Raw genomic sequence first — 17,202 nt, 5'->3', positions numbered from 1 at the left:
AAGGATAGCTGAGAAGTAGCCTCCGTTATTTATCCCTCGTTTTTTCGCTTATCTTGTTTCACGCGACGGGCGCGCTCACAAGGAGAAGAAAGAGTTGTTAACAGCCGGCGTATATCGCTACATTAGAACCGATAGAAATACCACCGCGTCCGTGGCAAATCAACAAACCATGGCTTGCCAACTCAACTCGGTTCCTCCGAATGGTAATAATTTCTTTCTCTACATATTTCTTTCTCGTTTGTATCTAACGGTCCACACCGCTGTTGATTAGCACAATCCATCGAAGGGTGTCTATTCGTTATCTTTATTGACACGTGAATTTTCTACTTACTTTCTGTTCCAGAATAATGGCAAGGTGGTAAATTGATCTATTGGAGTTGATCGAGCTTCGATTCGATTCTTGATAAAATCGTTTTCTTCCTATCGAATACTCTAAATGGCTGCAATTTTCGATATTACATGTGAGATCGATCTGACTCGATTGGTTTTACGACTTATACAACTTTTTTTCAAGAAGAATCACCAGAGTGTATTCACAAGCGAAACAAAACGAATTCCTTTTACTCCCTCAACCGATCTCAAGTTCTGACGTTTTCAAGATCAGTCGAGCGACTCAAAGACTGAAACATGACTGGCATTCAGAAAAAAAAAACAGGTTCAAACGACATAGACACCGCAGCAATAGAGCCATCAAGTCATAATTACCGTACGAGTCGTTGAAGCGACTACAAGCGGCCGTGTTCCCAAAGAACGATAATGCCCGCTTTGTTTTCCTTCTGGCTTCTTTCCCTGCGACCATTACCGATTACGCTCAAGCGTTCTCAAACGGGAAGAAGTGTACCTCTGTCTACGTCGAGTCGAGGAAGGACGAGGAAAACCTATCCACTCGATTCTATTCTTACACTTTTACACGACGCAAGTACGAGAACTTGACATTGACGTGTGCCAAGTGCTGGTTCCCTCGTCGGTTCACGTACGGTTGACGTAGAGTATGAATGATTCCGTTAACTGGACGTTGCCTCGCGTAGCCTCAGGATTATTTCTCAGGAAACGTTGAAGGGTGCATCGAGCGAAAGCTGCTTCCTTGAGAATTTTCGACTCGCTTCGATTCGTTGAAATCGGATGTTAGAGTGAGTCTACGGTTCAGACACTAAGCAATTGATGTTGTTGAAAACATTATGCTCGACTCGACGTGTAACTGCCTCGTATTTTTATTTGTAAATAGTATCCTTGATTGGAGAGACTGGTATAGCGAGCGGTATATCAAGATTGATGCGTACTCCGAGAGCCGATTTTACGCACCTAATCGAACCGTGCAATCTGTAGTGCCGTGGTCGATAACCCATCGTGCGAAGGTGACAACCGAGATACGATTGACATCGCGTTGAATCGGAAAGATCGGACGATAAACGCGCCACTTCGCGATTTTACGTTCTCTACTCGTTTCTTCCGACGACGCTGAGTCTCTTTAATCTTCTCGTTACTCTGATGACTGCTTGAAAAGTAACTTTAATGATCCTACGTAAATCCTATGGCAGAATGAACGGACATTTTTCCGCAAATACAACCCTGACGTTTTACAATGACATAGGTAATTTATTAACTTGGACGAGCAAAATCCTTTTCCCAGCAATTGAAATTTTTAATCATTGAGAATTTTACTTGGGATCTGTAAACCAAAGTCGAATGATTTAAGCTCAAAATTATACCGCCGTAAATCACAGTAATTCTTCTAAATGCAGAATAACAAGAACGGACAGAACGATACGTTCGATCTCATTTCTGACCCACCCAGCGTTGACTGTCAATTCGGCTGTCTTTCTGGCCACACCTTTACGGACAGATAGACAGGAGCGGCGCGTATGGAAGCAGCGACGGACCTGGTGAACTTTAGATGGGATGACGGATAAATCGGAAGAGCGATCATTCACCTGGTGATGGATCTGTTCTCGGCTGTTCCTTTATTCCCTCCCCCTGGTCTCTGGTCCTGTCTTGAACGCAACCATCGCGTACACCTTACAACATATTTTCAATCGCGATCTACGATCCGGCGTTGTACGGCTTTATCTCGATTATAGTTCCGAGATGGCAATTGAGTCGGGCATGAATGCAGTATAATTCCATCGTCGCTTCTCCGGACGGATAATGACCGCGTTACGATACAGTAATGACACGATTGCCGCGCCATTAATACGTACGTTGATTGTAGATTAATATGACGTAATGGAACATCCAGTTACTTAGTTCCTGTGCCTCGAGGACAAAGCACGATCGTGGAATTTTTCATTTCCTATCTTACTTTCGTAAGTCTCCAACGGTACCATAAATCTTACGAGCAAGAAGTTATAGTCTTTCCAGCGACGCCTGGAAACCTATTAGCCTAATAAGGTGACGGTATAAAATTGAAGAAAAACCAAGCAGATTACGGTAAAACAAATGATCAGGATCAAGGAAAAAGAGCCTTTGAATGTACCTCATATCTCAGTGATACGACAGATGCCGGATAAATGAAGAATCCGGTTTCCTTTTCCTTAAAAATATCCAAAGGAATCCAGGAATAACCTCGTGATCGTGTAACTAACAAAACAATGATTGGATCGTTGCCAAACGTTGGTCTCGTTCTTCATCGAGTCATCTGTCATGGCGCCTGCACCACGGCGTCGATTAACTCGTTATAGTCGTTAACTAAATTATATAGAAAGCTCTCGTGTCTGGCTGAAAATACATCGTTTAGTCGTTCTCTGGGTAGCAATCGAAGTAACGAGATGATTTACGCGTCGTTAACGTGGCTCGGTGCCGCAGATCGTTTTAGGAAAGGGAGTCGAAACGATTAACGGTGAAAGTCTCATGCGTAAATTACGACGTGTCTCGGGGAAGTGTGCCTGCCTCGATAGCGTCGAGGTCCAGATAGCGTGAGGATCTTTGACTTCTAATTTCATCGAAATACCTGCCAACTCGCCTGCATTGTTGAAAATATTATCGAAAACCGTGGAAACGGCGCTATAAACACGAAGGTTAATGGCCATGCCTGGAGCCGAATATTCTCATTTTGGTGATTAACTTCGACTAAGATGGTAATTAATTTTCGTTTCTTCTGGGAAATAATTCCAGCAGTCCCTTTTACACGTCCGCTATATATTATCAATGATATTGTTAGGGTAAAAGAGTAAATCGAATATAAATAAGCAAACCAGGAATGTAAACAAATTGAATCTAAAGGTGTAGATAAAGAAGCTGATAATACATTCTCATTTGAAGCTTCGTAACGATATTATTAGTAAGTATTAAAAGTGTCGGGACAGGATACCCTTTGAGCAAAAAGTTTATTTTACAAATATCGTAAAACGAGCAACAGATTAAAAATGATGTTGTCGAGACACAACGGAAAATAAACCGATAGACCTACAATTTCGTCGATCGTCGAGAAACTAACGTCGTAAATTCTAAAGAACATTCGTCAGTCATTTTCGGTACACGATCTGTTTACACGAGCATTTAGGAACTGAGCACAGGGCTTAAATATCTTTTGACAACCGAATAGCCGGATGCGCGACGCAGGGTGCAAAGGAGAAGTCCCTGATGACCCTCTGGACATTCTTGTGCTGGCCCATGGCTCTCGAAAGCTCGTAAAGGGGAGAGTAAAGGTGATTTGCTGTCGAGCTACGTTCACCCTCGAAACCATCGTCGTATATCTCGTTCCTCTTTAATCGTCCGTGTCTATCTAGAAAAATTTGATCGTAAATAAAGAATGAATTAAATTTTATACTGGCAGTGCGAAAGCAAAATTGCCGGTCGTCGAAACCAATTAACTTCTACGGATCTTCGAATCGTCTGACGTAATTGCACTTCGTTCATTATTCGTTTAATTGATACCACCAGGAAAGGAAAAAGAAAGAAGGATGGCAACGAAGGCGAAACGAATTCTCGTTTCTCGAAATTTAAACCTTTTACCGCTAAAAGGAAATACGCGTCATCGATTAATAACTCCAACCAAAGAATTCTTGAAACAGGCACAGTTTTATGAATCGACCGTTCGAGGAAAAAACAGTAATCCCATCGCTATTAAGACATTAAGATCCTCTGCGGTCCGCTTAATTGCTTAGGCATACTTGCGGTTTCCCTGATTTATTCCGCACGACTATTTTCAGATGGTAGCGAGTCGGATGAGGATAAAGTCGTGAATATATAATGAATTGGACGAAGCCGCGAGTATATTGAGTCATCAGGTAGTCGAGATGGCCTATCGAACGACGCTCTTAAAATCCTCGATCGCGCGCCTTTTATTTACGACCGACCAACCGACTAATTTCTTGAATAATCGCGCGAATTTTAGTGTCACCTTTTAAGGCGACGCTCTCTACAATGTTGTAACGATGACCAAGCATCCTCGTTAACGGCGTATCCTGGCTACTTTCCTCGAAAGTGCACGCTGTTAACCAAGACCAGTGATCATCGATATCACTGGCAAAGAAAACACCACAAAGAGTCGATTTTACCATGAGACGAAACGAAAGTAACGAGATATACGCTGAAGATCGTCGACCGTGCTCACGCCGTCTCAAGACAGGGATCGTTACCTTTTCAAAAAAGATCGATCAGGCTGAAAGGACTCGAGAAAATCGATTGGTTCGCTCGAGCAGAGGTAACGTTTTCTGAAACCGCGGCGCGGCCGTGAAGCAAAAAGACCCGGAATTCCGATCGGTTCATAGACCGTACTGAAAAGAGACCGTGTTACGAACCGAAAAACAACCGATGAAATATACTTAAGAGCGCGTAATTGTCGGCCTCTCCCTTTCTCTGGTCGACAGCCGCGGTGTATGCAAGCTCGCTGGCCCGGACACTTACAAAGCACGCGATTAACAGTAAAAACGAGCAAACCGAATGGCGCGGAAAAGTAACAAACAGCACGGGTACAACCAGAGCGAACGAACAGAGAAAAGACAAAAGAAATAGAGAGTAGAAAAGAGTAGCAGACAATAGAAAAAGAATATAGAAACGAGAGTAGAATCGAAGGCGGAGAGCATCGCGAGAAGAAGATCGCGAACGGTATATACCTGAGGCTAAGGGAAGTACAGACTCGAACAGACCGAATAGAGATAAGAGCGGTGTGTCGGGGTGAAAGGAGGCCAACAGCGGCAGTAGGGATGATGATCGTTGATTTCGCCCGCGGTGCCAAAAACCGAAGCCGATTAAAATTGCCGCGGTGGCGGGCGACGCGACGGCTCAATTATCACCAAGCAAGCAGCCAGACCTGTGGCGCACACGAGCGTTTAAACGTGCGCGCGACTGCAAAACGACAAAACCAGAGGAAGCCAAGGCCCTGGAGCGATCAGCGGCGCCTGACTCCTCGGATAAATTATTGTTGTTAATGACATATTTATTGATGGTACGCCGGTGGATAGGTACCGGGAAGCAGCGGCATATCGGTCGGTATAATTTGCTGATTCGAGGGAAGCTCAGACCTTTGCCGACTTCCCTCTTCTCCGTCGTCCGCCTGTGCTTCTCTCGTGGACCACTTCTCTGTGTTCCACTTGCTCGTTTTCTCGCTGGATCTCGTTGTTCCTTTTCTTTATGTTCTTCGTGTATCTCTTTTTCATCCGGTAGACTTGTCGCTCGTATCGCTCTTGCTGGGTCCTTTGAGGGTGATTAAGCGAACCGGAGGCGCCCAGGGCGTCTAGAAAATCGCGGATCGAGAGGCACGCTGAGGGTAATTGTCGTTTCATGATCGTTGTTTGTAAGATGAAACGCGATTAAGGGAATCACGATAGAGCGGTGTTTTTTAACGAGGGGATGGAGTCGAAGAGTCCGAAGGACAATTTTAGCACCAGCAACGCATGGAAAAAAGTACTTCGTCTCCTCTTACTTTCTATTTCTGTCCGTGACAAACTAATCTTACGCTATTTATACGTCTTCAAAAAGTTTTCAAAATATCCATCGTGCGTTTACATCACCTGACTGAATAGTATGCGCGAGAGGGATATTCTCACCGGGGAGACGAGGTCTTCACGAACGTTCTCCTTTTACGTCGCGAAATCTCATCGCGCGACTCGGAGGAGAGAGAGCTCGAGCCTTCTCGCGGAACGTTATCAGGACACACGAATCGTTCCTTAATGATGATTAATGAGCAGCGTACGCGAACACGCGGACAAGCAACAGTTGCGTAACTCCTCTCGGTAATTAGCCGACGGAGTCGTAATTCAACGATCGCGGCTCGTGGAAGCAGGCTGGCCTTTGAGCGGCGTTCGGTGCTTAATTATTTTGTCACTAACTGAATACCCGACTACTAGAGGGTCTACTCGCGCGACATCGTCCAGCCGCGTAATCAGCGACAATGCGCCACGGCAATGAATGGGAGTCTTTTTTTTTTCTTGCCACGGCCCGCTGACAACATGATAAACGCTCGTAATTAAACGTCGTGTGAAATATGGAAGACGAAAGCAAATCCTCTCCGAGTCTCAGGTAAACGGAGAAGAGGAGAGAGTCCGTATTAAAGCGGAAGCGAGTGAATAGCGTGCAATCATCGGCAACCGCGAGGTTCGAACTCGCTACGAGAAAATTGACGAAACAAAATGGTAATCCGATTGAATGAACTTACAGCACGAGGAATACGATCGCCGTCATCGTTTTAGCGAAATTGTTATGAGTATTGAATAGTTATGAAATGAAATTGTTATCGATAAATTCCATGATCGGATCAATCGATTCGTTCTCGGTTTACTTCCGACCTTATTACAGATTACAAGTTACAGTTACAAATTTATAAAGGTAATAAAGGTAAATACTATCGACCGCAGGGTTCAAGGAAGCGATTTCATTGAAGATTGGCCACGCTGATTGAGTTCTCGTTAATGGCACGAGGGACGCCCTAAAATGGTTATTTTATTTTTTATACGTTTTACAAACAATGCTTGTTCCACGAATTTTACATTCCTCGCGGTAATTACTATGATCAGTCGTTGGTATTTAGACGATTACGACCTATAGAATTTCTTGTTAAAACTATTACATCCACACTCGATGATGTGTAATTATTACTGTTGCAAGGAGTGCCGTTTTTAGAAAAAGGACGAAAATAATATTAAAAGAAGAGTCTCGTACAATAATCATTCGCAAAAGGTCTGACGACATGGGTTTCTAGCGGTGGGAAAAATCTCGACGCGTGTCAACCAAAAAAGAAGTTACGGTAAATTTCTAATTACCATAGCGCGGACCGAGGACATCGTTTTTTTCGCACGGACCAAAGGTTTAATTTTTGCCGCGCGAAAGACGTCCGTGAAACGAAGGATGTTCTCGAAGAGAGATAATGACAAGTTGCTATAATTAGGCGTATTAAGTCTCGTAGTAATTTTGCATGAATGGGTCGGAGAAAATATTCGTATTCGAAATTAGCGTGGCAGCTGTCCACGGCTCGCTCTTACCTCCTTATGAGCGAAGAAAGCACTCTGGTAGGTTGTTTATTAATAATAAACCTAAGTCGATGAGAAGGACTCTGTAATATACTACCACGATCTGCAAAATGAAAAAATGAAGAGAGAAACTCGATGAACCAACCTTGAAAGCACATATTGGATAATCCATAAAAAGCACCCTGGATATAGGCTGTCAAAGAGTCGATACGTATCGAGACGACACCGATGATTAATGTTTCGACGATACTTGGCTAAAGTTCGAATCTGATCTCTCACGTGCGTACGAAGCGGGGGCAAGCGTGATTCGACTCGAAATTAATAGGTTTGCGTAATAGATTTCGAAACACCTTTCGCCAGTTTTCTATTTAACGATTTACCGGATGATGGTGCGTTACAAGCAGAAAGTAAAGGGGCAAGGCGTTGCGACCGAATCACAACGGTCTCGTGTAATCTTCAGGTGTTTACGGACAACGCCGCAATTACTGATTTACATAATGACTGTACAAACTGTGGAACGCTCGTATGGTAGGTTCGTTAAGCGGTGGCGTTGAGACGACGGATGATTGAATTTTTTCGCGTCTCGTGAAAATTTTCAATTAAAATCTCAAAGCGAGTAAGTTGCGAAACGGTAATGACACGTTTGACGGCGAGCCGTGTCAAGAGAGAAGGGTCGAAAAGCTATTTTATCCGACGAGATGTTTATTCACTGACGCAACATTTCTATTATAGATACAAAAAATGCATTGAGATTAGAACGATACGAAGACGAATGAGTGAACTCGAAAGAAATACAGAATTTAGATTTTACTTCTAACGAATATAATATACCTAAAATACTTACTTTTTAGTTCTAACGTGATATTAAAATCAAAAAATCTTGTAATCTTTGTCTCTTATCTCTTAAGTAATTTATCGCAGTAACTGCAAGTTAAGCGAAGAGATAGCGGGACTATCAATAACGTGATGGGCTCGGTTCTCGGTGGTGGTCGTGTATCACGGCTCGTTCTTTCAGCTTTTTCACACCTGTTCTCAGACTCGTCCCGCGAAACGGACGATATTCGCATAAATCGTGCAGCGCATAAGCGCGAACTCGTTGCGTGTCGGGCTCGAGTGTCGCCAGTGGCAGGCAACACGTGTAAAATCGAACCGGAGAATGCGTGTACCGGCGGCGTTCACGTCCTCGTGCATGTCGACCCCCCACGGATGCTTACAAATCAAAAATTAGATTCTACCCGGACCACGAAACGCCGTGCACAGCCGAGAGAGGGTCAAGAAAGAGAGAAGCGAGAAAAAACTCATTTATACGCGGGCCCGATAAATGACGGGCCGAAACCCGACTACCTGTCGAACCTCGTAATTCGACCTGGAGGCCGAGCACACGAGAAAAATGTCCTCGTGAAGTGGGAATTTTTCAGGTTACCAACGACAAGCGTAAATCATACCAGTTGTCCGTCTGCATTCCTCGCATCTTTCACATGTTAGCAGAGTATGTGCATTTCAAAAACTCTTCGAGCAACTTGTACACGTTACATTGTTGATCGAATTACTCGGAGAATGCGTAGGCGGAAAAAAGTATTCGAAGATATACGAAATGAACTATCAGCGAAATTTAAATGTGGAAACGTATGAAACGACTGACCAGAATGTTCGGTCGAGATATAATATAGGAAGAATATCGAATTTATTAACCGGAGAAACTCGTCGGGTCTACGCTGAACTCGTTCCAGTAGGTTATGGTGAAAATATGGCCAAGCGGAACGAGTCCATCCGGTAGTTTTGTTATCGGCTCGTTTGAATAAATACGATCCTCCTGCGCGTGGCCGCGGTAACGTTCTGCATGCAAAAGACGGCGCATTGTTGCGAATATAGTGCCATTTTTACGGTTTCCGAAGTACCTTTTTTTTAGTCCCCTGTCTTGTGTGTAGAGTATAAATTGCAACTTGGTGGAAGTTAATGTCGCAATACGCAACGGACCGGCATGGTTAGCAGCAGTGCGTAGGATACCATATGTTTAAGCGTGTTTAAAAAATTTTCCGATTTATAAAGGGAATAAAAAAGTTGTTTGATTTCAAAAAGTATTTTACCGACAATATAAAAATAAATGAAGATAATGAAAACAGGTGAACGAAGAGTGAAGTGTAGAGGAAAGTATAGCAATTAAAGGAGGATCGATCGATGGAATATCGTGCATGAACGAGGTTTAAACCTCCATTCGGTCGATGAATGGTAACTCCTCTAACGAGATTAAACGATCCTGGAATATCGAGGCAGAGATCCTGCGTCGTTTCAATGTTTGCCGTAGTTAATGGCCAATTGCCGGCGCAGCCGAAGATCGAACGATGGGACGATCTCGCGTTAAAATAAATACGATCGTACGATCGAGCGGCGAGACAAATATCACGGCAGAAGTTGCTGTTTATTACAACTGAGGAAATGAGTCTGCCATTTTGAGGCTTTACTTCGATCGTAAAATTTTTAAATCGATTTAGTAAGGAGATACCGATAATAGTCAAAGATAATAGTTAAAAAGAAGAACATGCTCTTGCCTGTAAATCGATTTTAAAAAATGAGATGATCATACAATTATGATTATTCGTAATGAGAATTTTCTCATCAAACTTCTTCAGAAAACTATTTTAGTGGACCAAACTCTCTTTCGAATATGCAACGAGGAAGACGATGATTCGTCGTAGTTGTGGCGATGAATAGGTAACAATATACAAGATCAGGTGGTCGCTGGGACCCAAAAGTTCGATGGTCGAATGGGTTCGTACGGTTGACGCGAAATCGACAGGCGTACAAAGGGTCGAACACCGACAGAAAACGTGTCCCTTTTTGTACGCTTGATTCGTTTTTGACAGGGAATCCGAGATGAGGGACGTTCCCAAATCGAAAATGATTTTTTTCCCTTGTTTCCCTCGTTTTTTCTTTCCTTTGATTTATTTTATCTCATGGTACGAAACAACATTGTAACCGGACGCATAGCGACACTGTTTGCACGCCCGAAGTTAACCCGAATCATCCTAGGTGACCAAGCTCCGTTGTAGATGATTGATAACTCCGTTGTAAGCCGTTATCAGCCGTAGCGTGCACGTGGTTATGTTCATGTCAAAAACGTGACACTGATAGACGGGCTGCCCTCGTCTTCTCTTCGTCTTCCATACTGGCTGACTCGTTCGTTTTTCGTCTCTCGATGCGCTTCCATGCGACCTGTTAATTCAAACTTACACGCTCGCGTGTTAACCTCCAGTTCTTTTTTTCGTACGGTTCGACGTTCTTTCTCTGGCATCCCCCTGTCTGATTTCACACCGTTATCTTGTGAACAGACAGCCACGTAGCCGAAATTAATTTGTATTAAAAATGTCGTCCGCCGGAGATTCTTTATCAGTTAAGTTAAACGTTCCGAATAATCAAAAACTCGAGCGTGTCTCGAGTTAATAGATTCAACGCGTCGCGGTGACTTCTATGATTGATCGCTATTCGGGCGAGCAGAATGCGCGTAATTCATCAAACTCGTCTCCAAGTCATCCTGCGGGAGTACGTCGAAGGAAACGAGGTCGAGACTCGGACAAAGGGTAGAAACTGTTAGCGAACAGTTCCCAAACAGCGACGTGAATGAAGCATGATTCTAAACGTTGCTCGGTCGGTCGACAATCACGAACGAGTGGATCTCTAGCGGTGATTTCTCAGGGTCGAGCATCAGCAGCGGATTACAAACGCCCCTCTTTTCCTCTCGAACGAACCCTTTCGTGTTCCGTCTGTCGCGAACAATCGGTACACCGATGAGTTCAAACACGCGTGCGTTTCTGCACGACGCGACAAATACAATAAACAGGGTACAATAACAGGCTTTCAGCAGCGATATCGTTTTGCTACTCAGGCTTTCAATACGCGTTTGATGCAACGAGACGTACGTAAGAGCTCGATCCAATTATATCTTTTATTTTCTTCAAAGTTGCAACATTTTCTACAAAGTTGGCACATTCTATTTGATGTGAATGTATTAACAACATATTCGATAACGCGAGAGTTACGATTCTTGAACCTCTCAAGATCCGTAAAAAGTCTCCCAAGGCTAAATAGCCAACGCAATTTGCTGTACGCTAAAAGATCCAAAGACCAGACGAGACAGTTGATTTTTCTTACCATACAGCTACCGTGCGTAAAAAATCTGCTACTTAAATCGTTCTGGCTTACTAATCGACCATATACGTATAGAATATTGCCACAAGAAATGAAGACGTCCTGGAACACATCCTGTATGTAAATAAATAAAACTCGATCGTTTTTAATAACCAGTCGGATAACGTCGCCGATTATCGCAAATAAGGATTCTCCTCGTCATGTAAAGGAGACGAGTCAAAGTAAATTTCGCTTCTTTTCCTTTTCTCCCCGTCGTCACCAATCCCTCGGGTCTCTTCTTAACTAAATTATATCTTTTCGCCTATTTACGATCGCGCGGGCAATAAAGCTGGCTGCGCGACTCGTTCCGTGGAAAATGCTGCCGATTAAGCCCCTAAACTGGGAATCAAGCAGAAACGTTTCATTAAAGGATTAAGATATCTGGAAGAATCGACTCGAGTTGACTGCTAATGAGCGCGTCGAACAGAATAATCGCCGCATCGTAGCTTCTTATTCGACGACCGGTTAAAACGGACAGTCCCAACTGCGCGAGCTGTGAGAATTGCGCTCTGAAAACTGGTTAAATGGCTGTGACTTCTTTGACTCAGAAGTGGTTCGTGGAAAACTGTTCGAAACGAGTCGCGAAAAGGAACGTTCTATACATCTACAGAACTGGTAAGCTATTTCATCGCGACACGCATACTCGATTACGACCTGCTTGATCTCCGCCGCTTTCAGTGTACTTTAAACGCGGCTGCAGTTCCTAGATTACGTCCACGTCGTGCGATAATTTCGCGTCTCGTTACTCGGGAGGATCGAGCTTCCAGTAGCGCGGACTGGAAAGCGAGCAAGACTTACACGTTAGTAGGTGTGCTGCAGAAATAACAGCGAAACTCGCGTAATAAAGCCCTGCGGATGTCCCGCTGAGCGGAAATCGGACGCGGCAAGCGCGACCGCCAACCAATTATGGATCTTCTCGCGCGGCCGCGAACGTAACACGCGAGCCACCGTCAGCTAATTTATTTGGAACCGTCCACCCTGGGGAATTTGCCGCTCCAAAAGGGCTATGAAAACGTTCTTCGACTGCTTGTTCGATCGGGTTTACCAGATACCGTGGCATGGGCACGCGAAACTTCTCGCACTGGTTAAATACTTGGCTCGCCATTAATGGCAAGAAGATTACGAGCAACTTTCCACGGGTTGTGATTTCGTTGATAAGAAAAGAAATAAACGAAAGGAAGATAGGTTTAAAGAAGCACGGATAATGGTGACACTTGCGCAGTTGCGGGTAAAAACGAGAAAGGTCGGATAGAAGCGGAACGGAACCGAATATCGTTTTAAGGCTTTTGTTCTGGAATAGAGTCATCGATGGAACTGTTGGTCTCGGTAAAATACCTTTTTACACCGTCGTTTGACGTTTCAGCGTCGCCGCAAAGAAGCGATAGCAGATCGTTACGGTTGGATGGCGCGACAGAATCAGTTCCGAGTGTTTACAACGGCGGTCGTCTAATCGTTGGTTTTCGCTCTTTTTACAGAAGCTCCTGGAGAACTCGGATGGGTGCTGACTCTAGTGATAGTGTCCTTAGTATCGGCTGGCATCGGGGCTGTGGTCATGGTGACTCTTCTTCACTGTCGAAGGTCAGTACTATTATACGATGAAATACACGGAAATACTCTCATTAAGCGGGACGGTAGATCGCGAAGAGATGGTTGCACGCGAGCGTGAACTTTCAACCGCGGTTCCGGCGGATTCAATCAGGATACGATAGAGGCAGAATTTATCCGGTCGATCGTGGAATTTCGAATTGAAATATGAGAACGTAAACACCTGCGTGCTCGGTTTCCGTGAGATTGCTTTCGAAATCCATACAAAGAAGAAGAAGGAGGAACGAGACGAGTCTCTCGATACGGATCGACGATCAGGTAGATTCGCGAAACGATCGCGGTTTAGCTCGGGCTTCGAACGAATCCAGTTGGCCGATCGATTCCCCTTAAATTACCACCTACCCGCAATGCATCAAAATCGAGAGAAGCGAGCCGTAATAAGGAGGGTGAACCGGTTACTAACTAGATCGGTCGTCGATTTGAATCCGAGTTGAACAACAACCAGACAAAAAAGAAAACCGGGAAGGAAATCGGTGAAAAAAAGGGAAGTGCTGCAAACCGAGAGACAATCCTAACTGCGTGTCGGCACCTTCGTTCCAGCATGACGAGAAGTCGAGACAGCTTTATAGAGACCCATTTCTTGCAACAGTCGAGACAAAGACTTCCATCCTATGCGAATTTTTCTTAACTCCATCACGCCGTATCTTTAATTGCTTTCCACTGAACATAACATTTAACGGCCTTTATACTGTTTGTTACTTCTTTTACTTTTAGCCTTTGGATCATACAGGTTGCCTTTATTATTATTAAGCACGCTAACTCAAAGGAAAATCGGGAATGTTATGCTTTCTTTCGACTTACGCCATTATTAATGAAACTTGGCGAGTCGTAAGTTAAGTAGATTATTCGCACTAATAGGAGAATTCTTTTCTCTCTGTTACAGATTGAAAAGCGCTGGTGGCAGAGGTAAGGAAATTTTCAAGAATTATTATAAAATTTGAACTCTTATTTAAGCTCTCTAACAAGATTATGTACAAATCTTTCATCGAGTTTGACATATTCATAGTTTTAGTATAATCACGTATACGTACAGTTATGGAATACGTTCGTTGTCAATGAAAAATATTCTACTTCTAAAGCAAAAGTATTAACTAAACTCAGACCTACCTTCGTTCAATAGCGCGGCTTAGTATTTATGCTTCAGGTATAGAAAATTAGTATAATAGACATACCAAATGACCTTAATTATAGTTATGATTATGACCAGCTCTGATGGGTCACATTCAAACCGACTCGCAGTTATTCCAATCCTGAGCAGGATATCAATTCAAACTTCCACCCATTCTCAACCACCATCCCCGTCGTTAAAATATGATATCCTGCTAATAATTCCATTCTATTCCTTTGTACGAACACTCTTTTTGAAACCTTACCTATCTGTATTCAAGAAACCTTGCCACGTGTAACGCGATCGACAATAAGGACTGAAGGTCCTCCAAGAAAAAAACGTATAGTTGCTCACGACAGTATTCGAGAAACCTTTTACGAATATATTATACGTGTGTTATACTTGTAATTATCACTTGTGAGTACGATCATCATGACGTACGATAGCTGTTCGAATATTTTCGTACACCACTGTGAAAGTAAAAAGGAAGAAGAGAATTGTATAAGGAGGATATTCTTAAGAATCTCCGAATTCTGAAGGAACAAATTAGTTCGACTCCTCCGAGAAACACGAGCAATCTCTAAATCTATCACTATCCCGAGTTTCCTCCATTCAAAGTTCACAGACGTACTTACATCCGGATGTTCGATCCGTCGAAGGAAAGACACACAGACCTCACAGTCGCGTGAGACGTATGACGTGGATTGGTGCAAACGAGAAGCATAGTAGTGCCGTGGCGTCGAGTGTCAGAACCGATTGGAGTTTAATTAGTTCGCATAATGAAGGTCGGCTTACGGCGGTATATTCAGCTTGTGCTACCGATGCACTCATGCTACTGCTGCTACTGCGCACACGTAAAGGATAGCTCAGCTCAACGACGGATGGGCGACATAAAGGACAGTGAAACGCGTCTAATTAACTTTCTGATTTAAAATCACCCGCGGCACGATACGATCAACGAACGAGCCGGCTACGAGCCGACCCGGGGTAGCTGGGAAGGATGAACGGAGATGAGAACCGGGGCAAATAGAAGGAGAAAGGGCAGGTTACTACCGACCGAGGGATACAAGGGTCACCCGAATTAATTATCCGACACTCGTTTTACTGAACCTCCTTGGACTCCGTCGTCGTTCTTCACCGATCCACGATTTGCTTCTTAAGTGCCCTTCACACCGGCACGTCGTGATCACTCGGGGGCAGTGTAACGCTGTCTGCCAGTGGCGCCAAAGGCGTCTACCGTGGAGAAATTGATTAGCCCTTTCCGAGATAATGATTCCCGCCCCGATACTCAAATCGAATGCATCGTGTGCGATTAACATTTAGACGAGTAATTAATCGAAAGGTTTGACTTCGGCTAATTAAACAGAAATAGAGGCGCTGTTTAAAGAGGTAAGTAACAATGAGATCGCGGTAATAACGGAATGCCAAACATATTCTGCAAAAGAGAGCGAGTTACATGAAAAAAAAAAAAACGAATGCCGAATTCCGAAGAGCATAGAGATCGTAAAACGTTTAAGACTCTCATTACGATCTCATAAATTTGTGCTTAAGGAAGCTGTAAATTATGAGTACACCATCCGCGGACGTGTTCTTACACCGGGGAAATCGCGGGCTTTGATTCCTCCGTTTTCTTCTTCGTCCGTTTCTATTAATTACGTTAAAACCACAACGGCCGACGTCGCGAGCCTGTTCACCGCGGGTTTATTCATCCGTGGTCTATGTAAACTTGTCAGCAGGAAAATTATAGCTGTATATATCGAATATGGATGTAATTGGAATTTCTACCGAGAGGGGTAGACCGGAAGTGACTGGGTTGGTTGAATAACCGCGCACGCGGTGATATTGCAGCGGCAGGCAATTTCATAGGAGGAGAAAAGGAAAAAAAGCACGAATTAATGAAACATCGTTGAAGCGTACAACCGTGCGTAAGAATCGCCGCAAATGCCAACGGACAAGAGAGGCGTTAATGGACGGCTGAAAGGGGCTGTTGCACAAAAAAGACGAGAGCCCGTACACGTTAGGTTCCCGTACGATCGACGCGACACAATGGCGATTCGAGGGCCGGGTAGAATAGGTGAATCGAATGCGTTAATCGGCTTATCGCGCGTTCCTCCACTCGATACGCCGAATCAGCTGCTGTTCCCTCGAAGAGACCAACGACAACGATCGCGTGTATTCGTTCAGAGGATATTCTTTACTATCTGTTATACGCGAAAAAAATTAATTTGCGTTATTTCGCAAGAAAAAACGCCATTCTCCGTCGCGGGAGCTTTCTGTCCGCATCCATGTTTCTACGAACGTTCCAAAAATATCTAGGGTGGGTAACAAAATTCACGGAATACGAAGGTGAGCCGTCTGTCATTCAAGGAATTCCATAAACGGTCAGACCCAAGGTATGCTTTTCTCGCATCAGTGAAAATTTCTTTGACATGATGACGCATAAGGAGGTATAAGAAACCGTCGACGTTCTGCGTTGACCGGTAAAGGCATATCAGACAGAACCGTGTACCTCGATCCGTAACGAGCACGCACGACTGCCAGGAAACAGAATCCGGGGCTATAGACGTTGGAATCTAGTAGGTCGTGAGGAGAACATTTGCCCCCCGCTGTCACGACACGGCACGATTTTCACGCGTCCCAGTTGCCGGACTAATGCATCCGTCGACCAATTAATATTCGAACCATCTAATCCGGTAAATCACGCGGCTTAACGCGTCCACGGAAGGGCGACCCGAAGCGACAGCCTGGAAAAGAAACGGGTCCAGTTACCTCACCTCGTCAAATAGATGGAAAGCACAGCGTAATCACCCCATAGAACTTGTATACGCATCGTACAACGTTTCGTGCGATTAAGGTTTCCCTTCTTCGAACGCCGCATGGACCGTGAGCGCGAGAAAG

At 44.2% G+C, this 17,202-nt stretch overlaps 1 protein-coding gene across 3 annotated transcripts in view; it reads left to right on the top strand.

Annotated features, from left to right (window-relative positions):
* Positions 1-17,202, top strand: part of LOC117204456 (TSC22 domain family protein 1) — a 97,234-nt gene that overhangs the window by 71,381 nt on the left and 8,651 nt on the right. For all 3 annotated transcript variants that reach the window (XM_033441869.1, XM_033441867.1, XM_033441866.1), the window contains exons 3-4: positions 13,067-13,169; positions 14,080-14,102. In XM_033441869.1, the coding sequence (XP_033297760.1) occupies positions 13,067-13,169; positions 14,080-14,102 (126 nt within the window). The remainder of the gene's footprint in view (positions 1-13,066; positions 13,170-14,079; positions 14,103-17,202) is intronic.

Source organism: Bombus bifarius, unplaced genomic scaffold, assembly GCF_011952205.1.
Source record: "Bombus bifarius isolate JDL3187 unplaced genomic scaffold, Bbif_JDL3187 scf7180000007978, whole genome shotgun sequence".
In the NCBI taxonomy this organism is placed as follows: Eukaryota; Metazoa; Arthropoda; class Insecta; order Hymenoptera; family Apidae; genus Bombus; species Bombus bifarius.
This window is presented reverse-complemented; position numbering and strand designations above follow the sequence as displayed.